Source organism: Nelumbo nucifera, chromosome 1 (genome assembly GCF_055504915.1).
Source record: "Nelumbo nucifera cultivar China Antique chromosome 1, China Antique-T2T, whole genome shotgun sequence".
Classification (NCBI taxonomy): domain Eukaryota; kingdom Viridiplantae; phylum Streptophyta; class Magnoliopsida; order Proteales; family Nelumbonaceae; genus Nelumbo; species Nelumbo nucifera.
This window is the reverse complement of record NC_142649.1, coordinates 66,091,377-66,117,971: the sequence shown is the minus strand read 5'-3', so window position 1 is coordinate 66,117,971 and position 26,595 is coordinate 66,091,377. Positions and strand designations below refer to the sequence as shown.

The 26,595-nt window shown below is 37.7% G+C and overlaps 1 protein-coding gene across 1 annotated transcript; it reads left to right on the top strand.

Moving 5' to 3' along the window:
* The first annotated feature begins 21,204 nt into the window (after positions 1 to 21,204).
* LOC104594185 (pirin-like protein) lies at positions 21,205 to 23,702 on the top strand. The gene is made up of 6 exons (XM_010254369.3): positions 21,205 to 21,369; positions 21,473 to 21,522; positions 21,665 to 21,703; positions 21,849 to 21,877; positions 22,710 to 22,876; positions 22,983 to 23,702. The coding sequence occupies exons 1-6, from the start codon at positions 21,254 to 21,256 to the stop codon at positions 23,485 to 23,487; spliced, it is 906 nt and encodes a 301-aa protein (XP_010252671.1). The 5' UTR covers positions 21,205 to 21,253; the 3' UTR covers positions 23,488 to 23,702.
* The last annotated feature ends 2,893 nt before the right edge of the window (positions 23,703 to 26,595 follow it).

Genomic DNA, 26,595 nt, shown 5'->3' with positions numbered 1-26,595 from the left:
ATTATTTCCCCAAGCTAGTCATGTTTGATATATATTTGTTATGGCTTATGGTAAAAGAGAAAACTTGGGGCGTTTCCATCTTTTTAACACACATGCTTTCTATCTCGTAATTAGAGATTATGTTCTGGTGCCCGTCCTAAATCCAGTACATAAATAATAAAAAAAAAAGGCGAGGGGGGGGGGGGATATGCCCGAATATGTATCCACCTATTTAGAGGGCGTTCGTCAGTGGTTTTTGAAAAACAGAAGCAATTGTTATATTGGGCAATTGTTTAAATTTTTACTTTGTTGATGTGCCAACTCTTTGTTTTTAAAGGAAAAAAATCATACATATTGGCAGCTGGCAGAGTTCTTTTTGTAGATCTCTAGTAATACACTTTGTTGTGGGTTTGAGTATTCCGTTTAATAATTGGATTCATTATTCAATGGGCTGGTTGTAAGATCCAGTTGGAAGAATGAGGTGATACATTGAGCAGAATCTGTAATCAATGTTCTTTAACCGCTGTTGATTCAGATGGTTAGACCGTTTCGCCTAAAAATCATTGAAGCAACAGGTTTTGTTTTACTTCAAAGTTGGTTTTTAACAAAAAACCGTTAAATTGGTCAATAATTTATTAACCTGAGTGGTTGAACTGTTGATCCGTTCAATGGATTTTAACTATTTTATTTTTATTATTTTTTAATTTTATTATTAAGACGGGCCATTCATTCAAACCAGATAGTGGAATCAACAACCCAAAAACCAGTAGTCAGAACGATTCTGATTCTGGGTCATGTGTGCCCAGAAAAGACACTGCATCAAATATAAGTCCCGCACCCAACTAATTCATGCTTCTTGTTTTCCATGAAACAGGCCGAATCAGTATTCAATCAATAGTGGAAACAGCCAAACCAAACTGGGTTTTCACTTTTGAAGCCAATAGCTTTTGTACTTGCACACAGTTACTGGAGGAGGGCTACCCCCCAGCCTTGTGTAGCCTGTTTCTCCGTCCTCATGATATTAATAATACCCAAAAAAGAAGAATGTATTTGTCCTGTTTAAACTAATAAATCATATTAATTTCCTTTGAAGGGAATGGAATGGAAGTACCTGGTGAATATATATGCGTTACTATTTATTATATTCAACAACTTAAACATGTTAGTGCAGCACCTAGAGAGTAAAAAGACAACAGACACTACACAGCTCGCTAATGAAAGTTAAGTTTGAGTCAGTGAGTCAGTGAGTCAATCAATCAATGTTGCTATTACCCTATCTCCTTGCTCAATAGTGTTAAAAAAGGCAACAGAGAGTCAGCGACCATTGGAGAGGCCTAAACATATGGGATTGGAGAGAGTGGACAAGCGTAGAGGGTCAAATTAAGTCAATGTGATCCAAACACAAACTCAAAAAGCACTAAAGCGATCGAATATATGTAGTAAGGGAATTAGAATTACTTGGCAATATGAATGTGGAGTGGAGATGGTGTAGACAGAGGCTTGATAGAATGATAGTTGGTACTTGGTAGTGTATTAATTAGTCCCACTAAAGGAACAGGATAAGTATATATATGAGTCAGTGCGTGGAACACAATCTTGGCAAGCTATATGGGCTTCACATTATGCGTTTATGACCCGCAAATCTCACAGTCCCAACAAGTCAGCGCAGTGAAGCTATTGCAAGTCAATTCTCCACCTCCACTTAATCCTCCAGTGGTGACGTTGTCATCATTCACCCATTATATCACACACACACAGAGAGAGAGAGATCTGGATTGGCCAAATGTTACATCATTTGTTTAGTGATATTATTGTGGTTCTGGCCTTTCTGGGGTCATATATATGAAACCACTGTAAAGTAATAATAATATATAAGAAAATTCCACCATTGTTGTGATGTCTGAAAGTTTGAATTAATCCTCCACTTTGTCCCCGAAGATAATCAACTGGTATTGATAGTGAATTCCATTAACCAAGACCCCTTAACAATTTAGTCCTTGATTCCTTATTTCCTTATATCTGTTATGTCAATTCTCAATACCATCTCATCCATATAGTGAATTCACCAAATACACACCCTCTACTATAACACCCCAATGCAAAACATATATAGAAATTATTCCAGTCTGAAACTCAGGCCATAGAATCAATAAAATTTTTTTCCCCTTCTTGATGGCAAATGAATGAATAATTAGCTTGATGGGGACATACGAGATCCAGATTCCAGCAGACCCATTGGAGGAGAGAGCTCCAATCCATGAAGAATGTAAGCAAACAACTCAGAGGAACAAAGTAAGGGGTTTCTTCTAGTTTTCTCCATCTACCCTTCTTGCTTATGGATCATATTTGTACCAACAATCATTAATTGGAGTTGGTCTACAATTCCCCGCACAGCCTCTCATTAATTTTATCTCCTTATGTTAATTTATCAATTTCCAGATGAAAACCAAATTGGCACAAACTTAAGAGTTAAGACGTCGAATTCTCAAGTTATTAACTGGTCCATAGGAAGCTTCTCGTATTGTCTGGTAGTAGCATTATCTATATAAAAATATATACACAACGACTAGTACTGTAATTTGATGGGATAAGCAGAGCATTCCTTGAATTCACTTAATCGAACAGAAATAACCTTTCTGAAATAGATATAGGAACTGGTTTCTTTGGTTTTTGTTCCACAAGATATATAGTTCATCTTTGGAACGGGTTAGATCACGATTGAGAACAAGAGACTTAAAGAATAGTAGGAACCGATGATAATTTAATTGGGTTCGGTCCTGAATCTTATTTATAGTTGAAGAGTTTATATTACACTCAGATTCTTGGGGAAGTAGGATTACAATGAAAGACTAACAGATAGAGAACACAAGAAGACAAGATAAGATAAAACTCATGAACTGGATAGAATCCAGATCTAGGTAGACTCCAGCTGATCATGGAGTCTTGCACTCCGTGTATTTTCTATCACGCCCCCTTCAAGTGAGCGGTTGTTCAGAACGTGAAGCTTGAGCTCGAACTATTGAAACTGTGAACCACTCAACGGCTTGGTAAGAACATCAGCTATTTGATCACCAGAAGATACAAACTGCACTTCAATTTTCTTGCCAGTTACTAGGTCCCTTAGAAAGTGAAAATCAATCTCTACATGTCATGTTCTGGCATGAAAGATGGGATTGGAGGCCAAAAATGTTGCACCAATGTTGTCACACCAGATTACCGGTGGCTGAGATAACTGAATTCCCAGGTCATCAAGTAAAGCCTTAAGCCATAGAATTTCAGTGGCTGTATTGGCACATGCCCGAAACATGGATCGGTACTTGAGTGTGCCACAATTGCTTGTTTCTTAGATCTCCACACAATAAGATTGTGTGATCTAAGAATATTGTATATCCTTTGGTGGACCTTCTATCATCTGGGCACCCAGCCCAATTAGCGTCTGAAAATGCTTGTAGGGAAAGTGGGCCTTGTGTGGAAGCAAAGAAGAGCCCATGATCAATAGTCCTTTTTAAATAGCGCAAAATACGCTTAACTGCAGTCCAATGTTCTGTGGATGGTGAATGAAGAAATTGACATACTCTGTTACTGAAAATGCAATGTCGGGTCTAATGATGGTCACATATTGTAGCGCCCCTACAACGCTTCGATACTCAGTGGGGTCTGTAAGAGATGTGCCACCTATCTTTGATAGCTTGCAGCTTGGGGCCATTGGGGAAGAGATGGGCTTGGCATGAAGCATGTGGGCTCTTTATAACAAATTCATAATATAACTTCTTTGGGACAAGATTGGCCCACCTTTTTGTTGAATGAACTCCATGCCTAAAAAGTAACAAGCTGGTCCCAAATCCTTTAGTGAAAAAGTTGCAAGAAGGGTGGAGATAATACTGTTCACAACTTGAGACACATTTCCAGTTATGAGTATGTCATTCACATATATGAGCATGTAAATTCTTACCTTTCCCTTAGAATAAATAAATAAAAATGGATATGATTTGGAGCCTCAAAAACCAAGAGTAAGTAAATGAGAAGTAAGACATGCATACCAGGCCCGTGGTGCTTGTTGAAGCCCATACAAGACTTTGGTAAGCTTGCAAACATGGAAACGATATTCTGGGTGTTCAAACACCTCGGGTTGCCAGACAAAAATTTCTTTTTCAATGTATCCATTCAAGAAGGCATTATCAAAATCTAGTTGACGAGAACACCACTGTTGAGAGACGGCAAGAGAAAGCAAAGTACGAATGGTTACTGGTTTTGCAACTGGGCTGAAAGTGTCACAAAAATCTACTCTAGCAACTTGGGAGAATCCTTGGGCTACTAAACGGGCCTTGTACTGTTCTATTGACCCATCTGCCTTCCTCTTTATTTTATAGACCCATTTGGTTCCTATAGTGTTCATATTGGGCCGTTTAGGAACTAGGGTTCATATTTTATTATTCATTAAAGTTGTATATTCTTTTCTTATTGCTTCTTGCCAATGATGATGCTTAGAGGCTTCCAAGAAGTTAGTGGGCTCAACAGAATTAGAATGCAACTGGGTAATGAGAGCATTAGGTAGTGTGTACCTGGCTTCAGTACTGGCCCGTTAGGGTAATGTACCATCCATTGATCGAGTCACCATTTGGAGTGAACAATTTTGTCTTGGGGGAGGAACTGGTTCAATTGTGTCCAATAGCTCTTGCACTAGCCGTGTGCATCTAGGTGGTGACTCAGTGATGCTGGTAGGCCCAGTCGATGACAAATTATCATGAGAGTTGTTGTTGCGCTCAAGGGGCTGAAGTGTGGTGTTGCTGAATTCATGATCGTCATCATTGGAGTTGAACCCTCCAGAATTCTATAATAGTGGTGATGTGGAATCAGTTGCATTTGTAGTGGTATTAGGGCTTGGAGTAGGTAAGGGACCTTATATAAATAGACTGCTATCTGTAGAGGACGAAGAGGCCGGACTACGATCAGGAACACCGGGAAAGTTTGTTTCATCGGACACATGTTTGCAGATATATTCATGCCCCGAGGAATGATGATAGCATTTGAAACCTTTATGGCGATCACTGTATCCCCAAAAAAATGCATTTCACAGAAAGATATCTGAACTTGTTGGTATTGTATGGTTGAAGAAATGGGTAGCAAGCACACCCAAAGACCTTTAGCATGTTGTAATTTGGGGGTACTCCAAATAATTTTTCATATGGTGACTTTCCACCCAGAACTGAACTAGGAAGCCTGTTAATCAATAAAATAGCTATTATAGCAGCATTGGCCCAAAAATTGAAGGGAAGAGAAGAAGTGGCCAGTAGAGATAATGTTGACTCTATGATGTGTCGGTGTTTTCTCTCAACAGTGCCATTTTGCTAATGGGTGTGAGGGCTAGCGAGATTATGGTTAATATCACATTTGTCAAGTAGTTTTGCAAGCTTCTTGTACTCTCCACCCCAATCAAAGTGAAAACTTTTGATTTTTGCATCAAACAACACTTCAACATGTCTTTTGAATTTGACAAAAATGTCAAAGACATCTGATTTATTGCGCATGGGAAAAATCCAAGAAAATATACTAAAATTGTCCACAAACACTACATAGTATTTGAAACCATTGTGAGACTCAACTGGAGTTGGTCCCAAACATCTGAAAAAACCATCTCTAAAGGACTTTTAGACTCTGTATTAGACAAGGATAAAGATAACCTATGACTTTTTCCTAGCTAACATGACTCACACACTACTTGACGCTTGACTGAACTAATGTATGGTAAACCATATTTGGACAGAACTTGCCTCACCACCCGAAAAGCTAGATGTCCAAGTCGTCGATGCCAATCATCAATAGAAACTCTTTCACCAACTAGTGTTGTAGGAGATTTGTATAAAGCAACATCATTTGGAAAGCAACATAAGCCGTTTCTACTAGGTCCTCGTAGTACTGTTCCCCCCATGTAATCCTTCAAGAGAAAATAATTTTGGTGAAACTAAAAAAACAGTTCATTATCTTTTGTGAATTTGCTGACAGATAGTAAATTCTTGGTAATGGCAGGGACATGAAGCACATCATTTAAATGAAACTGAGAATGAGGGGTAGATAAGGTAGAAGTTCCAACATGAGTAATTTTCAAACCTGACCCATTACCAACTCTGACTTGATCGTTTCCATCATACTCTAAACGATTATGGAAATAATCAGCATCTAGAGTCATCTGGTGAGTAGCACCGGTATCTGGGTACCATGTAGGATCAAAGGTAGATGACACCCCACTCTAGAAAGCTAAAGGATCATACTCATCATTATTGTAAGAAATGTCAAATTTGTGTCTGCACTCAGCTACAACATGACCGACCAGGTTTGTTGCATAATTGGCAGATCACATTAGAATTCCCTCGTCCACGACCATTATTATTGTAAGAACAAGTATCCTGATTGGAACCCCTTCCTCTTCCATGGCCACATCCCGAATTGTTGTTATTTGAGGTATAATTTCGGTTCTATTGAGTTTTACCTTTGAAATTTGCTACATTGGCCGCTGGTTGAGTTGTATTTGTGGCATTATTAGTATCGCGTTGCTCAAGAATAGCTTCATGGTTTAGTAAAATTCCAAGTATATCATCCATGTCCAATTGATCCATATCAGACCGATTGGTCATAGTGATTACCACAGATTCATACTCAGGTCCTAAACTGCATAGAATGTACATTGCAAGATCTCCATGTGATATAGGTTTAGCAACAGGAGCAAGATTATTTGTAATTGATTTTACTTTATGAATATATTCACTAATTGTAAGCGTACCTTTCTTTAGTGACTGCAATTGGCGCCGAAACTAGTAGATTCTGGAATGAGAGAGAGTGGAGTAGGATTTGAAGACTGCATTCCAAACTTCACAAGAAGACCGTAGACCAACAACTTGTGCCATAATACTCTCTGTCAAGGATGATATAATCCAATCGAGAACCAGTTGATCTAGCTGAAACCATTGTTTATACGCCGGATTTGGTACTCTCTTCGTCGGATCATTGGGATCAGCAACTCCTCTGGTCGGTGCTGGGATGGATCCATCGACGATACCCATCAGCTTGTGGGTATAAAGAATGGGAAGGAACTGAGCCTTCCAAAGCAGATAATTTTCGTTGGTCAATTTCACTCGTATGTAATGAGTAACATTGGGAAGTTGTGGCAGTTGATTAGAACTGTCAATTGCAACACTGGGCTGGTTTGAAGCAAGAACGAAATTGCTGATTGATGCCATGAGGGTGATGGCTCTGATACCAAGATAGAGAACAACAAACTTAAAGAATAGTAGGAACCGATGATAATCTGGTTCAGTCCTAGATCTTATTTATAGTTGAAGATTTTACATTACACTTAGTTTCTTGGGGAAGTAGGATTACAATGAAAGACTAACAGATAGAGAACACAACAAGACAAGATAGGACTCATTAACTAGATAGAATCCAAATCTAGGTATACTCCAGCCGATCATGGAATCTTGCACTCCGAGTATTCTCGAACAGATCAGAACCGGCTTTCTCAAGTATGAGATCAAGGTCTTAAGAGACGTGTATTTGAATTTTGAACAAGGCAAGGTCTTGAGTTTATTCATCAAACTGGGGTTTGCATCACAACTCTGCTCTTAATTAGTAAAACCTATGGCGAAAAGAATTGCTCAGAGTTCTATCACTATTGCTCCATCACAAATAATTTTCAAAAATCAAGAGTAGATCGATGTTCCATCAAGCCCTCAAGTGGTTTGTCTTTTTAATTGCATCTATCCATCTAGAAATTAGATCTCCTCATCTATATTTATTGTATATTGTAGCATAGGAGGGAGAGGATTATTACATATATAGCTCTCTCCCTATGAACTACATAGGGTGGTTTGTAAATTAAAGCCAATTCACACCGTAGCTTGTAGCTCGCTCGCTCTCTCTCTCTCTCTCTTCCACTCCATAAGGTTTTTCCTTCCCCAAAAATTATATCTCAACTCTACTCTTTCCTTTTCTCTAATCATCCAAAACCACTCTTCAATTCCCTCTCGAATTTTCTCCATCTCTGATTCTTTTGCTAGTCATACCTGTGCATGCATATCTAAGGCTCTCCCACCGGTGTATGTATTAAAGCATGCATAGTCATTCAAAAGAAACTTTGAAAGAATTAAAACCAAGTATCAATATCATGTGATTCAAATTTATAAAAAGGAATGCATTGTTCTACCAAAAAAAATGACAAAAAGAAAAGAAAACTTTGGCTGTAGGGGGTCCGACAAACTGGGTTGTTGGGGAGCTTTTTTCGCATGACACGTCAACCCATTCAATCCCTTATGCTGTGTTTGGTTTGAAGGAAAAAATAGGAAAAGGAAGGGAAAGGTAGGGAAATCTTTACAAACCTTGTATAGGTTTTCCTACCTTTCTCTTCCTTTTCCTACCTTTTCCTTCAAACCAAACATAACCTTACTGCTTGTGTTGTCTTTTTGGTCGAAAGAATATTGAAGGAATTTACTCTTTTACCCCAGACCTCTGGTAACGTATCATCTCAAGAAGCACATAAATCTACTTCACCGTCTTGTGGGTAAGGGTGTCAATTGGATTGGATTTGGTCCAATCCGATCCGGTCCAATGTGAGTCTATTACAAATGGACCAGGTTCAATCGAATCCAATAAATATTTTTGACCATTTTGGATTAGTACAATTCAACGTGTGGACCATCTAATCTGTTCAAATTTGTTTTAATTTAGATTGGTTTCAACCCAAACTAAGTCCATTGATACCTATATTCTTATCTTATATCAATGGACCAGATATTGGCTTAGTTTAGCCCAATCCAATATAAATTTATTACGAACGGATCAGGTCCAATCCAATCTAATAAATATTTTGAACCGGATTGGTCCAATTCAATATGTCTTGTTGGTCTGTCCCATCCGTCCAAATTGATTTTGGACTGGATGGGGTCCAATCCAAAACCGATCCATTGACACCCTCATTTGAGTTTGCATCCGATATTCCTCTTTGTAATGCAAATTTGTAGAGTGTAAAACCTTGTATTTTGTATAATTTTGTATGTATTCGCACTGCACATATTTGTATTTGTATTCCTTTCAAATTGAGCTTAAGGTTATGTTTGGTTGCAATGCAAATAAATTTGAATTGATGCAAAATTATGACAGTGCAAATGATTCGAATATAAATTCTAACCTATTTTTGTTTCAAATTTTAACTTATTTTATTTGATTGCAGTACAAATGAAATAAATTAAGACATGAAGGAACAAGGTTTGGCTGAACGCAATGGTTGTTCAGCGGGCTGTGGAATCAATGATGAAGTTCCATACCAGTAATAAATTCATTGGCCCCACTGTAAGAGATGCCAGCCCTATGTATTTAAATACTGGTGTGGAACCTTATCATTGGTTCCACTGCCTACTAAACAACCATTGTATTCAGCCATTGCAAAATCTTGTTTACAGTATTTCTAAACCTTGTACTTTGCATTTTCTCAAACTGATCCTTAATGCCAAAGCAGACATCTAATCCTAATTTGTAAAGGTGTCAATTGGACTGGATTTTGTCCAATCCGATCCAGTCCAATATGAGTCCATTTATAATGTATCAGGTTCAACATGAATACTTTGGACTATGGTTTTGAAAACCAGATCAGATCAGATGGTCAGATTACCGATCATGGCTCTAGGTCCAGTTTTGGACTCCAAAACCATCTGACTGGCATCCGGACCAGATGGTCGGACTGGTTGACATGGGAACTGATCATGGCTCTAGGTCCAGTTTTGGACTCCAAAACCATCTGACCAGCATCCAGACCAGACAGTCAGATTGCTTGACCATTTTGGAGGTCAAAACTTCTGGTATGGTTTTAAAATCATGCTTTGGACCATTTTGGAGGTCCAATTCAATATCTGGACCATTGGGCCATCCAATCTGTTCAAATTATTTTTAATTTAAATTGGTTCCAATCCAAACATGGCCAATTGACACCTGTACTCTTATCTTTTATCAATTCAGTCCAGCCCAATCCAATATAAATCTATTACGGATGGACCAGATCCAGATCCAATCCATTCAATAAATACTTTGATTATTAAGTTTGGACTGGTCCTATTCAATTATATCTTATTAGTCGATCCAATCCATCCAAATTGATTTCGATTTGGACAGAGTCCACCCTAAAACCAATCCATTGGCACCCCTACAACGTGGGTAACCCATCTTCATCCTCTTAACGACTAAACCACCCGATCCACCCACCCACCCACCCTGGTGGCATCGGTTTGACCCCAAGTCTCTGCTACAATAAATCAGAGATCCCACTACGAATTGAACCAACATCATTTGGCGCATGCCTTTATATACTTCTCAATATCTCTGGAATGGGAAGATAAAATCAACTCCAAGCAAGTAGTAGAATTCCTCTTTCTCCCCTAGGTTTGCCGGTAAAAGAGTCAAATAATAGAGGGTAGTGGGGATCCGTGTGATGCACGAACTTTGTTAAGTAAAGGCTAAACAATAAAAACAGAAAAGGTTAGACAATTATTTTATATTTAAAATATTTAAATAATTAATAATTATTTATATTTTATATACTATTTTTAATAATTTTGTACAATACAAAATTTAATTTCAACTAGAGTTGTCTATCAAACCTATGAAACCGACCAGATTGATTTATAGCAGCGCAAAAAATCCTGGTATAGTAGTTTTTTGTTGTAGTGTTTCTAGTATTTCTGTTTGGCTTCAGTTCAGCAATTTTCCAATTCGATCATGTCAAGTCAGTTTCAGTTTGGCCATTTATAAATTGAACAAAATTGAATCAACCCGACATATATATATATATATATTATAACTTAAATATAATTTTTTAATACATAAAAATAAAAAATTTTACATATTTCTTAGTAAAAAATATTGTATATTATAAATTCAATTTTTTTAATAATTCCACTGTAATTTATTACTGATATAAGAATCAAGTAACAGAGGGGTTATTCATGGCGACTAGGTGGTGGTGGTGGTTCTTGTGAGTCCGGATCTCCTACTCACGAGAACTCTGCCCACGTTTATCGGAGCCACACGTGGAGAACATCTCACCCCTGTATAGTATTATGCAGGGGGAGATGTTCCCAATTCACAGGGGTAGTGTATTGTGGGTAGGCGTGGACAGGTGATCCGGACTCGGTTCTTGTATTCACCACCATAATTTAACTCACATATAATTAAGCTAAGTAACTTTGAAGGTGTGTAATTGATTTTGTTTCCCTTTCCAACAAAAAAAAGAAATTCTGGTAACCACAACTTTCCTGCATAGGGTAATTTGGGCGATACGGTGAACATGTGATATTTTTTAGTGGGCCAGATCTTGGTTGGAATTACAACCGAGGATAAGGGGCTTACCTACTAGGCTCGAGCCCAGCCCACACCCTAGCCTCTAATATAAAGCCTAAGCCGCCCATAAACTTGATAAATTTTTGAATTTGCTAGGGGCTTATGCATGAAACATCTCCCTACTTGTAAGTTAGCATTCATGGGAGATGTTCTCAATGTGGGTAGAGATCTGAACTGTCCTTACAGACTACAGTATATTAAGCTCCGGTAGGCAGTGAATGTAGTACCCGTTTTGGAGGTCCGAAGCATAGTGGCTTTTTCCTTTCTAATGAACTCCATACAAACAGCTTATATGTTTGTTTGGTGAAAATTGCGAAGAGCCGAAATCAGCTATCAGTCTGTCATTTTGAAGGGCTATCCGCTTCAGCCACTTTGAGTCTATGAAAATAATAAAGGGAGAGAGAGAGACATTGTGAATCATGGTCGAATTTAATTATTCGACTTTCATTACTGATATTTATGGAATACAAGAATAAGTAAGCCTTATCTAATTAGGATAGGTTAGATGAAATCCTAATTAGGATAAGTTTATCCTTTACAAAGATAATATACAGAGATAAGGATTATCTTATAAGAGGGAGAAGTACAGTAGGATAAGTATTTACAGTACAAGATGAAGTGGGAGTCTACATGGTGAAGGAGGAGGAGGAGTTCCATGTGCATGCACCATGCACGTTATCGTTTACACCCCACCTCAAGCACAACTGGGGGAGACACGGTGAGCTTGTGACAAAGTACCTCAAACAATGGAAGACCAAGGGGCTTGGTGAGAATATCTGTGATCTGATCCATCGGGGGTATGTACCAGGCATCAAGAAGCTAAGTTGCAACTTTTTCTCGAATGAAGTGAATATCCAACTCGATGTGTTTGGAGCGAGAATGAAGTGCAGGATTATTAGAAAGAAATTTAGCCCCCATGTTGTCGGACCATATCAAAGGAGTGGCAGAGAGGGAGATACCAAGTTCTTGGAGGAGCATATGAAGCTACAAAACCTCAGCAATCGCGGAGGCTAAGCTACGATATTCTGATTCAGTGCTTGATCGACACACTATAGGTTGCTTTTTAGAACTCCAAGAAATTAAGTTAGAACCAAGAAACACACAATAACCACTCTGGGAACATCAATCCATAAGACAGCTACCCCAATCAACATCAGAGTAAGCAATAAGAGAGAATGTGCAACATGGTTGAAGAAGCAAGCCATAAGTGATTGTTCCTTTTAGGTATCGAAGAATCCTCTTTGGAGTAGCCTAGTGGACCGTAGTGGGAGATTGCATGAATTAACATACCTTATTTACAACAAAGGCAATTTCTGAACGAGTAATAGTGACATACTGGAGAGCACCAACAATGTTAAGGAAGAAAGTTGGATCAGTGAGAGGTTCACCCTCTGATTTAGTGAGGTGAGTGGAGACAGACATAGGAGTGGAGAGAGGTTTGGCATCATGAAGTTGTGCTCGATGCAGAAGGTCATCAATATACTTGTGCTGAGAGATATGAAAACCATTGGATGACCTATGAAGTTCAACACCAAGAAAATAATGTGCAGAACTCAAATCACGAAGAGAAAACTAAGAAGCGAGATGCTAAATGAGGGTGTTAATGGAAAGCACCAACTGAGAAATAAGATGCTAAATGATGATGTCGTCCACATAAATAAGAATTAAAATGATGTCAAATCCAGAATGAGAAATAAAAGGGAGGCATCGGCCTGGGATTCAAGAAATCCTAGAGAAAGAAGAAAACCACGCAGCCTTTTAAACCATGCACGAGGTGCTTGTTTCAAGCCATAGAGAGATCGATGGAGGTGACAAACATGTGTTGGGAATCTGGGATCAACAACCTCAACTGGTTGCTTCATATATATTTCTTCTGAAATGTGGCCATATAAAAATGCATTGTTAACATCCAATTGGCAAACATCCCAATTAAAGGAAGCAACAATAGATAGTACTATGCGAATGGTAACCAATTTGACAATAGGGTTGGATATTTCATCATAATCAAGACCAGCTTTCCGAGGGAAGCCTTTGGCAACAAGGCGTGCTTTGAAACGTTCAACCAAACCATCAGGCTTGTGCTTGATTTTAAAAACTCATTTGTTGCCAATAATATTTTTATCAGGTGGGGCTGAGACAAGAGTCCAAGTTTTACTTTGAAGTAAGGCCCTTGGATTTGTCTTGAGTATACCATGTTGAGCCCGAGTGGACATTGGATGCAAGGAAGAAGAAGGTGGTAAGGCAGAAGCAGTAGATTCAACACGAGAAGGTGGGGACACAACATCCTGAGGAGACGATGGAGAAGATGAAACTTCACCTGGCGGTGTGGTGTCTGAATCAACAAGGGGAGGAGCCCCAACTAGAGGAGGTGGAATCAATGATGGTGGTGATGCAGTATCTGTGGTACAAAGAAATTGAAAGGAATCCTCATTAAAAATAACATCGCGAGGGATAAAAATCCGTCCCATAGAGTGATGCAAACAAACATATCCTTTATGAGAATTAGAATACCCAAGAAATACACATGAAAGGGAGCGAGTTTGTAACTTGTGCTTATTATATGGTCGAACATGTGGAAAGCATTCACACCCAAAAGCACGGAGTTCGAGGTAGTTTGAAGGATGACCAAATAATTTCTCAAACAGGGAACACGATCCAAGAACCAAAGTATGAAGCCGATTAATGAGATAGGCTACAATAGAGAAGGACTCGAACTAATATTTAGGAGAGACTCCAACATGAGTCATAAAAGCAAGACCGATCTCAACAATATGGCGATGTTTGTGTTCACCTTGCCCATTCTGTGCTTGTGTATATGGACATGATATATGTCGAGAGATACCCACATATGATTAAAATAATTTTGAAAAGTCTTGAATTCAGAGCCATCATCAATTTGAAAGTATTAAATTTTAGCATCAAATAGTAATTCAACATTAGTTTTGAATTTCAAGAACACATTAAAGGCCTCAGATTTGCAGGTGAGAGGAAAAATCCAACTATACCGACTGAAATCATCAACAAAAAGAATATAGTAACGATAGCCAGAAGCAGATGTCACTAGAGAGGGTGCCCACAAGTCACAATGAATTAATTCCAAAGGAGATTTACTAATGGTATGGTTTCTCGAAAAGGGGAGTACATGAATTTTGCCTATTGAGCAAGCTGAACGAAAATTAAATTCAATACTAGAAATTATTGGTAAATGCTGAGAAGAAATAATATCTTGAGTCACTCTAAGAGCAGGGTGACCTAGTCGATGGTGCCAAATTGTAGGGTTGGCACAAGTACCTACAAACACAGAGGGGGACGAAGCTGGTATCTTGATTGGGAGATGAAGTTGATACAAATCATCTTTATTCGACCCTTGAAGAATTATCATACCGGTGCGTCGATCCTTCACAAAAAATTCATGAGGATGAAAATCAAAGTAGACATTGTTATCAACAAAAAACGAGCCACATATAAGAGATTGAAGGAGATCCGGGGAACATGTAGAATATTATTCATAATCAACGATCTGAAAGATAAAGTAGAAATAGTAGAAGAACCAGAATGAGCAATCTGCAAACTTGAACCATCGCCAATAGAGACTCGATCAGATCCATCATAGTCAGAGTGTATTTGCAGTTTATTGAGATCTGAAGTGAAGTGATGTGTTGCTCTAGAATTAGGAAACCGGATATATGCATTCTACTTGTCACATTCGGATGCAGCCGTAAACGCCAGGGGTTATGGTCGTTTAGGATTCTTCAGACTATCAATATGTGCAAGGAGTTTCCGACAGTACATAGCAGAATGATTTCATCCCCCACAAATTTGGCAGGGATTATTGCTATATTTGGAGGGCTTAGTGGATCCATTACCCTTTGAGGTATATCAACTTTATTATATTTCTTAGATCATTCCCTTTAGAGGCAAGATTCACAGAAGGGGAGGTAGCCTGTGTGGATGGAGTTACTGAATGAAGCAAACGATTTTCATGAGTGAGAAGCAAACCTTATAAACTAGCAAATGATAATTCATCTGTTCGAGTAATGATAACTGTAGATAAAGCACTATAGTCTGGACCGAGGCCATTGAGGGCATGATGAATTAGCTGCGAATTTGTTAGAGGCTCTCCAATTGTAGCTAGTTTGTCACTAAATACCTTGAGTTTTTGCAAATAGTCGGTCATGGAGAGGTCATTTTTCCGCAGTGCTCCGAGTTCGTTTCTGAGACCAACGCCACTAGCTATTCCTCGAGGAGAATAAAGATTCTCAAGAGTTTCTCATACATCTTTGTTGATTTTGCTTCCCACGACTTGCGCTAGTGCTGTTTTCGTCAGAGAGGATAAAAGCCAGTTGAAGATATAATGATCTTGTTTAACCCATTGTGTATAGGGTTCTGTCATCGAGCGAGATGGACAAGGGGTTGTCCCATCGACATATCCGAGGAGCTCATGGTTCAGAAGGGCATTTTCAACCTGAAAACGCCATACAATATAGTTGGAACCATCCAACCAAACCGAAATCAACTGAGGAATGTGATTCCCCGATGCTCAAATGTTTATTTGATTGATCGAACTGGTAGACATGCTGTAAGACATGATGAAAACTTGAAAAAAAAAATGTTTATGGCTCTGATACCATATGAAAATAATAAAGGGAGAGAGAGACGATTGTGAATAATGGTCGAATTCAATTATTCGACTTTCATTACTGATATTTATAGAGTACAAGAATAAGTAAGTCTTATCTAATTAGGATAGGTTAGAGGAAATCCTAATTAGGATAAAGCTTATCTTACTAGGATAAGTTTATCCTTTACAAAGATAATCTACAGAGATAAGGATTATCTACAATAGGATAAGTATTTACAGCAGTAGGATAAGTATTTACAGTACAAGATGAAGTAGGAGTCTACATGGTGAAGGAGGAGAAAGAAGAGTTCCACGTGCATGCACCATGCACATTATCATTTACAGAATCATCAGCTCAATCAAATCCTGTGGGAGTAAGAAGTTGCTAATTGTTTTATCAAAACCTTAAACATGAATGCACGAATAAATGTGCTCTCTTCCCAAACTAACCTTCAATTGTAAAGCTTTTGCTTTCCAAGTCTGTGTTTGGCGCGTCTTCCGGCTGTTTACAAGTTGGGAAGACTGAAAATTGGTCTATTTCTGTTTGGCACACAGAAGATCTACCCGCAAAAAGCACGAATGCCAAAAGGACGCGAAAAGCCTATTTTGGGCTGATTTCGGGAAGCTTCAAATGAAGCTTTCCACGTCTTTCGTGTTTTATTCTCGTGTGGAAAGACGCACGGAAAGTCTTCCAAACGGTCTTCGGGCTGCCCAGATGTTATGTCAAAAGTTCAATGCATCTTTTGACTGTTAGGGCTACAAGAAGATCTTGTCAAAAAAAACTTACCAAATGGGCCTCGGTTGTACTTTGAAACAAATCAGAGTTGTAGCTTTAAACATGTTCATCCACTCCACTCTATAATCTCCCCTATTTAGTTGATTCGATTCTGTTGGTAGTCGGTTCACATTTGGATCCCTTTTAAGTTTTATGATTCCTAAATGGCACCTTAATATGGAACAACACCACCTGTCTTTCAAGGCTACGAGATTTGTATAAGCTCCTCCTCCTCCTTTTATTAATTTTATTATTATTATTATTATTATTATTAATTTTATTATTATTAATTTTATTATTATTATTATTATTATTATTATTATTAGATGGGGTGCTTAGAATTTGGTCGCAAGCCCATGGTCTAAAATTTGGTCCAAAATAATAAAGAATGGACCAATAAGAACGGCCATACCATTGGGCTACCTTGCCCATGAATAGGGGCTAGGACTCTAGGGGGGTGTTTTGTAGTGTGGATGAGAAATTGGTAGGTGTGGACTGGTCCACACCACACCTCGTGGTAGGGACCAATCCACACCATACCACAGTCCATAATTATTTTGAACTGCAGATAGATTATGTGGACTAGACCAGTCCACACCCACGGTAGCGTTCTGTAGGTGTGGTGTGGACTGGTCTACACCATACTTTTTGATTCTGTGTATCTCAAATACATTTATGGGAGATATACACAGTTGATCATAAATGTCTAATTTTTGCATTTTATATGTTAAATAAATTGAAAAAAAATGCATCAATATGTAGACAACAATTTCATTTTTTAAATAATTAAAAAATATTAAAAAAAATATTATTTTATTGATAAAAATATTAAAAATTTAATATTTAAATAATGAAAAAAGAGTTGAGAAGGAGAACCATCGGACTTGTGCTAGAATTAACATTAAAATTTATTATTTTATTGATAACATATTAAAATTTTAAATTTTAAAAATCATTAAAAGACTAAATAAAATGAGAGTAATTGGACCAATGCGTTACATTGAAACCTTCTCACAAAATCTTCACACCATAGTGTGGACCATCCACGAAAAAATAATGTAGATGATAAATTGGAGTGTGGCCCATCCCTATTCATGCTATTTTGTGGATGGGGACCATCCACATATAGCAGAATACCATATCTTACTGTAGACGGGACCAAACAATATATACACACTACCAAACGCCACCTAAGTTAATAGATGACCTCCAGGTTAATCACTAAACCTGCCACCCAACCAGCATTACATTGAGATAATGGGCTTTGGCCACAGGCAAAGCCCGTTCGAGCAACTTTACAGTATTGCATTTTAGAATATATCTATATATGTACTCTATTACATGGGAGATATTCACAATGAACGGTTGGAAAAGGCGATTGGAACGTTGTGGGCACAGATTTTTCTTTAATGAAAGCCCATTGGAGCTAGACCTGTTCATGGGCCGGGTGGCCCGACGGACCGACCCGGCCCTTGGACGGGCTTGAACATGTTTATAAGCCCGTGGGCTTAAACTCAGGCCAAAAAGCCCGGCCCACAATAAATTCGAGCCGGGCTCAGGTTTTGTCAAAATAGCCCGGCCCGACCCGACCTAAAATTAGACTTAAAATGGGTTATGTGATTATGTCCATTTGAATAAATTTTTTGATTTAAGAATGTAAAACTGTGTTTTAAAACATAAAAGAAAGGGAAAAAACCATCTTGTAGGCCCATTGTTCATTTAAATAGGAAAAAAAAACATCTGAATTTTTAATTCTAATTTGAATAGGAAAATAATTTTTTTATTAGGTAGGGCTTCGAGGTTTTTATCAGGGCCGGGCTCAGGCCCAAGTTATAAGCCCGTTGGTCGAGCCGGGCTCAGGCTCGGGCCTAGCGTATTTCTATTAATGATGAGTAAAAGCCCAGCCCCAGTCCGGCCCGGCCCGACCCATGAACAGGTCTAGCCCCATTTTCATAATAAGATGTACAATTTAAAATCATGTCCCAACAAATCACTGCAGCTGTACATCGAGAATATCTCCCGGGAGATATTCCCAATGTGCGACTTCAGTGACATGTTGGGAACGTTGTATTGGTAGCGGATCCCTGCCCTAGTGCCCTGTTAAAACTTGGAAATTGAAACATCATGATGCGAGGTTGCGAAAAGGATACGCAGTACGCCCGTTTAAGATGGGGAGTCAGGAAGGTGTAATGCAGGCGTCATCAAGAATCATGAACCGTCATCATCATCAGTCAGGGTCGCGATGCGATGCTATCCATCTACAACTGGATGGGTTTGAAAAGTTGAACACGTAATACGTTATTCGTAGGTTCACTCCCCCTTTTTTTCTGCCTTTTTGGTTTTGATGGATGATGATGATGATGGTACGTACTTAAACCTCTCCTCTTTCTTCCGTCATGCTTTTGTATGAACGACGTCACATTCTTCTCTCTCTCCTCCCAATGCCCCGAGGCCGAAGGAATCTGCTACCATATGACTAAGGTGCATCGTGTTTAATTGGATGACATCACACCATATTCCCGTCAATGCCGTCATGCAGCATGCATCAACATGCCTACCCTCGATGTTGTTGAATATGTGTTGTCGGATCTTTACTTTGGAGTTGACCAGACGATCCCCACCATTCAAATAAAAGTGAGGAGATGGCTTCCCCTGTGCATGAATCTAAAATTGGTTTGGTTATAGTAAGTAGCATGTGAGAATCATAATTCATAAGGTATAGAAAATCTCCATCCTCTCGTTTGTCGTTCCAATGGAACGGGTGTCATAGGAAATTTCCGATTAGTACCCTTTACTTTGGCTCCAAAGTTTAAAATATGGTAATTTAGTATTTTAAAATATGATAATTCAGTACATACTAATAATCAGTTGTTATGTTATATTTGAAAAAGATATACATGTCCTTTGGGTGTTATTTAATTTTTTTTATTAATTATTCAAACATTATAATAAAAATTAATAGTTTTAAATCATTGTCTCTTCTATTCAAGAAAGTTGGGGTCACCAATAAGAGTGTAAATGGATCGGATCATGATCTCATTCGATCCAATGCATTATATATTTATAAATATAAATATATTTACAATACGTATATTATTTATTTATTTATAAATATATTATTTATATTGTATTTATATAAATTTGTTATATTAATTATTTTTTTTATAAAAAATATGTATATATATGATGAAAATAATTAAAAATACAGTATTTTTGTTTTTTCTTTATTTAAATTGGTATATTTTATTTATTTTTTAATAATTTATTAACTTTTAAAGAAAACAAGTCGGATCAAATCATATCTGAAGATCCGATAGGATTTGAATTCAGATGGAGTCCTATCAGATTCGATTGAATCCGACATGAACAATGTTGGATCGGATTCAAGTATACCATGATTAGAATCCGATCTAATTCGCTTGCATCCCTAGTCACCAAAATGCTTACTCAAAAGTAATTCCAACTTTCTTGAATGGAAGAAACAAATATTTGGAGCTATTAATTTTTTGTCAATATTTATATGGTTGATAAAGAAAATTAAATGATACTTGAAGGACATTTATGTCCTTTTCAAATGTCACTTAATAGCAGGTTAACTGTTGATTGATTGTCACGTTTTGAAAGTACAAATACTAAATTGTGGCATTTTAAAATTCATGAACCAAAGTGACACTAGGCCCAAAATACAAGATACTAATAAGGAATTATTTCTAAAAATTTTATTTGAATAATTAGATAGTTTCCCCCCAAAACCATCCAAATAATTAGTTCTATTTCACCTTAGAATTGTTCATTTATCAAAAATTGTTGATTTGATCAATAATTCACTGATACGGGCAATCAATTGTCGATCTATTTGATGCATATAACAAACTTTGGTTTTTTTTTTTTTTTTTTTTCATTGTGACTACTATTTTATTTTATTAAATTGCAACAGATCATCCATTTAGACCAAATTTTTGAACCATTAACCCAAAAACCAGGGGACAAAGTGGTTTCGAATATGGGTCGAAGTGATAAAATAATACATAACAAGCAGGATTTATAAGGTCATAATTGATTTCCATATCATATGATTTTTATATACTAGAATTTGGCATATAAAATTAAAAGGGCTAAAATTGAAAATTGAAGGGGGGACTAAAGTGTAAAGAGTAAAGACATCATCACCACGCCATAATGACCTTAGCCAGTTAGCCCCCCTCCATCACATTTTCATATGATTACATATACGTGAGAACAGACAAGGATGAATGACCTTTGGCTTTTAAATCCAGCCATCTTTTGACAGTTTGACCCCATAATTAATTAATTAATTAATCTCAAACTCATTTTTATTTTTTATTTTTTTATTTTTTTAAAGCAATGGAAAGCTAACTAACTGAACGTATAAATCACTCGGCGAGGTCCCCTTCCGTGCCTCTATAAATATCCCAACGTCCCTCCCTTTTTGTTCACTTCACTGTGATTGGAGTTAAACTAACCAGATTGAAGGAATGTCCGGAACAGCAATTTCGAAGCTTCTTAGAGAGCCTCGTCTCGTCAATCGAAAATTTCAGGCCAGGCCTCAACATGAAGGTGTTGGAGCCGTTGTTCGTCGAAGCATCGGACGGTAACATACACAGATGACAGATTATTCTCCCCCCTTCCTTTCTTCTTCCAAAATTATTGTGAAATTTGATCTCTTCGTCTGAATGCATCCTTCATTTCCTTAGGTTTGAGTTGAAATACTTCGATCCTTTTCTCGCCTTAGATGAATTCTCAGGTGTGTGTGTGCGTGTATCTTTTATCTCTTCTCTCTTTCTCTCAATTCTTTTTTCTTTTTCCTGCTTATTAAGTTCTAATTGATTGATTAATGAACGAGCTCTCTTATGATATTTCTCTCCCTTTTCTTCCGAATCTTGCAGTTTCTGCTCCTGCCGGATTTCCCGACCATCCACACAGAGGTTTATATTCCACTTTCCAGCTCCTTCTCTCTCACTTCATAATGAGATGAACTGATTCGGACTTGAATAAAGAAATTGAAATCCAGCTCAATCTGATATTTATTTTGATCAATTCTCTTTTCCTTTGTGTTTTTCACTTGAACAGGGTTCGAGACGGTTACATACATGTTGCAGGTAAAGCCATCGATGCTTGCTAGCTAATATCTAATAGGATTTTCGTTTTATATCCCTGATATATATAGTTATATATTTTATTCCCCCACCTAACAGTTTTTTTCGCCATTTATAATTAAGATTGATTATTTAAAAAATAAACTAGTTTTCGATGGTATTTTTCTTGTGCATTAGCTGATTGCCTGATTTGTTGGCACAGTATATGAAAGTTAATATTCTTTGATTCTTTCCACCAAAAATGAGAAAGGTTTAGTATTTCAGGTCGAGTAGGAAGTCCCTACCATGGTTTTTAAAAACGAACTGGTCAGGGGTTAGGTTACCGGTTCGAACGGTCCCACTGTTCAACCCAAACGGCTAGTTAACCATTCGAATGGTTAATTAGCCGGTTCAGAGGTTTGCTAACCAAAATCAATGGTTTTAGGGAAAAAAACAGTTTCAGGGAAAAACGGAACTGATCAGGTAACCGGTTCCCGGTTTTTCCTGTCCGACCGTCCTGTCCTTATGGTCCTACACCAGATTGTGTGATCCTCTGTGTTTGACCGGACTAGGACCGGCAAAAAGGTGCCAAAGATACCAACTACCAAGGATTAGGTTTCAAAATTCAGGTAGAATTGTAGAAAGCTACGGAAGAGTCAATGGCGGGAGATGTTCAAGTATTAGAAAGACAATTTTCCGCCCTTGGATGATAGGATTTGGGGTAGAGACTTAATATAATAGGGAGTCGAACTTTTGAATGACAGTCCCCTGAGTTTTCAGTCTCAAGTATAGGTTTATTAATTAATTCCAACCAATTTGCAAAACAAATTTTATTAATATCATCTTGGGCTAACAGGGAGCTGTTACCCACGAAGATTTTGAGGGGCACAAGGGTACGATAAGAGCCGGCGATTTACAGTGGATGACCGCCGGAAGAGGGATTGTGCACTCGGAAATGCCGGCAGCCGAAGGAACTCAAAAGGGTCTACAATTGTGGATCAATCTTTCTTCACAACACAAAATGTAATGAGAAAACCACCAGTAATGAATTTTCAAATTTTAATCAACAGAAGGACATCCATCCCCATATCTGTAGTTATGTTCTAATTAAGCTGCTGAATGATTTCAGGATTGAACCAAGATATCAAGAGATACAAAGCAAAAATGTTGCTGAAGCAGAAAACGATGGCATCAAAGTGAGAGTGATAGCAGGCGAGGCCTTGGGAGTAGAATCACCCATTTACACAAGGACGCCAACAATGTATTTGGATTTCACTCTAAAGCCAGGGGCTCATCTCCAACAACCGATCCCACCAACCTGGAACTCATTTGTCTACGTCTTAGAAAGCGAAGGCATCTTTGGCAGTCTGAAATCCCCATCGACTACACCCCATCATCTTCTTCTTTTGGGTTCCGGGGATGGTGTTGAAGCATGGAACAAGTCTTCCAAGCCTCTGAGATTCATCTTGGTTGGAGGGCAACCGTTGGGCGAACCTGTGGCACAGTTTGGGCCTTTTGTCATGAACACTCAAGAAGAGATTGACAAAACAATTGATGATTATCAGCAATACACCAATGGATTCGAGAAAGCCAAGAATTGGAGATCACAATCCATGCTTGAACTTGATTTGTAATTTGCTTCAGATTTATAATTTATAATTTCTTGCTCCTGCTTGTTTTCAGGAGAAGAAAATAAACAGCGGATAGCATAGGGTCGCTATTGTAAGTCTCTGAAGATTACAGTACACAATGTCTTTTACTTTATTACTGGTAAAATGATTATATGAATCTTGAAATTTGTTGAAATAATAGGGACCTTTCCGTCCAGAAAAAGAAAATAAGGAGTATCAAGTTATCAAAACTAAGCTAATTAACAATGATAACTCCTGACTTCCAATACAAAATTAATAATCTAATATAATCAAATAATGTGCAATTTTAAGTATGCCTTGATTTTAAAATTCTGTACAGGACGGATGGGAAATGAATTTGAAGCCTACTACAGAGTCCCTAAAATTGTTCCCTGGCTCAAATGAGCAAAAGTTTGATGAAAGACTCCACTACGAATACGCTTATTAGTTAATATAGACATATAGTTATAACTATGGTTACCATTTTCTAGCCCTCAAACGACATAGGCCAAAGCCCAGCCAGGTCCGACTTGTATTAAAGGCCCGGCCCGGCCCACGATCACCCTACTAAATATCAACAATTGATGTGCATTGTAAAAATTTAGATCAGCCGAGTGCCCGAGCAGAGTGGCGAGTCTTGATTTTTCAAATATATAAATCAACAAAAACTAGGAAAGCATGACTCTTGACCAAAGTGAGTTCACCAAGTCTGAGAACTAGCTTTACAACTATGGTTCATTGACACTGGAAGATGATCCGTGAGTCATAAAAAAAGCGGTACACAGACTGGGCATTAACGTGATCTCTCTCTCTTACAACCACATGGAAATTGCTGACTTAGCCTGGGAATCAGATGAATCGGATGAGTTTGGTTTATCCAGTAGGTATTTGACTCAGTAGCTGGATCTGTCCATACAGTCAAAAGATAAAAAAAAAAAAGGCAGAGTTAGGGTGAAATTGGTGAAACTGGATGAACATCGGAAACAACATGGTCATTGCCCCGAACTTGTGCAACAGCGAACACATGCAAGCTTAAGCTTACTGTTGACCATATAAAGCCAAATATTATGAAGATTGATTCTGGGAACCCATCTTATTTTTTCTCTCTGAATTGCCCCATCCCATATTATTTCATGGTGAAGTTAGAGAAAATGTAAATAAACATAATTAGAACCTAATAAGCATCTCCCACCTATTTGCCGTTGTTGTTTGGGGAGAGAGGTCCATGAGAAGTAGGAACTTGCTAATAGCCTATCCCATCATCTGATCTTCTAATTTACAAATAACCGAGTAAAGAAAAGAATAAAGATGAAAAATAAGTAGTCGATCGCCTTTTCCCCAAACTAGTAAAGAACTCGGCTGTCTGAGCTCTGTACTTGTTGTATTAGGGGCTGTGTAACCAATAGGCAATAATAACTCCCCGGCTAAGGGCCTGAGGCTCTGTGAGTCTGTGGCGGATGGTTTTCAGTATTTAACAAAATACAAAATAGACAATAAGTTAAAAAAAAAAATAGAAATTTTATTTCATTTGAATTTAATGAATACAAACTAAAAATATAAATTGAAAAAAATACAATGGAGTATTGGAATTGGAATAAAATATAAAAATAATATAATAAAATTGAAAATAAAAATTTACAATGGTATTGAAAAATAACAAATAAGTAACAACTTTTAAATAAAATCAAAAACAAAATTTGCAATAATTTAGAAATGCTATACAATTATTGAGTATACAAAAAAAAATGTTGACTTCATTATTTTCTTCAAATTCCACCCTCTATCTCCTTGACCTTGATCTACATCATTTGCTTCTAGTGAACCATTAGATGAAGTGTCATGCCCTTCTTGATCTTTGTAGACATGTGGATTTGTAAGCCAAATAAATAGGTTTAACTTACATGGTAGCCATCTCAAGTTAGTATGGGCCTCCATGGGCCCAAGGCCCAAGTCTATATAAATATGACTTAGTGGCCCAAGGATCCTAGTGTACTAAGTCTAGTATGGCGCATGTCTTATTGTAATAGGGTAGTCTCATTGGCAAGACCGCTAACGCTTACATAATGGTGCATGTATGGGAGTTAACCCTAACCCAACACCCCTCACATGGGATTGATTAGCAAAATGGGCTGAGGTGTCAGTCCTAATCTTTGGCTATAAATAGCCTTTCTTAGGAAGAAAGAGCCTCTTTTTTTTTCAACAATCACATTAAAAGAAGCTCTCACACAAATACTTGAGTATTGCAAATAACCACAAGCTCTTGCGAACTCCAACAACTTCAAGATCAAGAGAGAGGAAAGAAGGGAAAAACTTCTTAGTCTCTACAACACACTTGGATTCAAGCTCTCCAAAGAAGATCAAGCCACTACAAAAAGGCCCTTCTTAGAAAAACATCATTCACAACCAATCAAGCGTGAAGCCCAGAGTGAAGAAATCTACATCAACTCTTCAGAAACACCAAAATCAAGAAAATTTACATCAACACTTTAAGAAGTACGAGAAAATGACAACGACTCTTGTCTTCACAACATTTGACCATTAATTAGAGTTTGCTCATGTCATCTAGCAGAAATCAAAGAGAGTTCAGTTTCCTCGTATTTTCTTTATTACATTTCTTTTTGTAATTTGTCTCCATATTTTGTATTAATCAAATACACAAAATTTGTATCGATAATCTTATAGTCTATGTCCAGCATCCAGCCAATCCTTCGACCATATACACATCTCTAGGCTTTCAACATTTATGTAGCTTTGCTTGTCTTCCTATACTCTAGTACCCGCACTATAACAAGATTTCAATGGAACTGTAAACACTAGAGGGGTTAGTAGATAATAGACTTGTTCATGGGCTGAGCTCAGACTTGTTTTTTGTCAAAATTCTAATGGGCCAACTCAAAGCTCGAGCTCAAGACAATGTAAAATTGGGCCTGAAGCCCGGCCCATGAACAAGTCTAGTAGATAATGTGCCATGGCAACAAGAATTGGATTATCTTTTCCATGTTCACTCCACTAAGCTAAAATATCAAAATTATTTAATTCATTCGAGTTGAGGGAATCAATTAATAAGAAAAAATGGCGTATAAAAAAATTAAGTTCAGTAAGTTAACTTGA

Excerpts from the sequence above, each read along its gene's own strand:
- LOC104594185 (XM_010254369.3), top strand. The coding sequence starts at position 21,254 with ATGTCCGGAACAGCAATTTCGAAGCTTCTTAGAGAGCCTCGTCTCGTC. Across the intron at positions 21,704-21,848 it reads TCCCGACCATCCACACAGAG|GGTTCGAGACGGTTACATAC; the intron begins GTTTATATTCCA and ends TCACTTGAACAG. Across the intron at positions 21,878-22,709 it reads CGGTTACATACATGTTGCAG|GGAGCTGTTACCCACGAAGA; the intron begins GTAAAGCCATCG and ends TTGGGCTAACAG.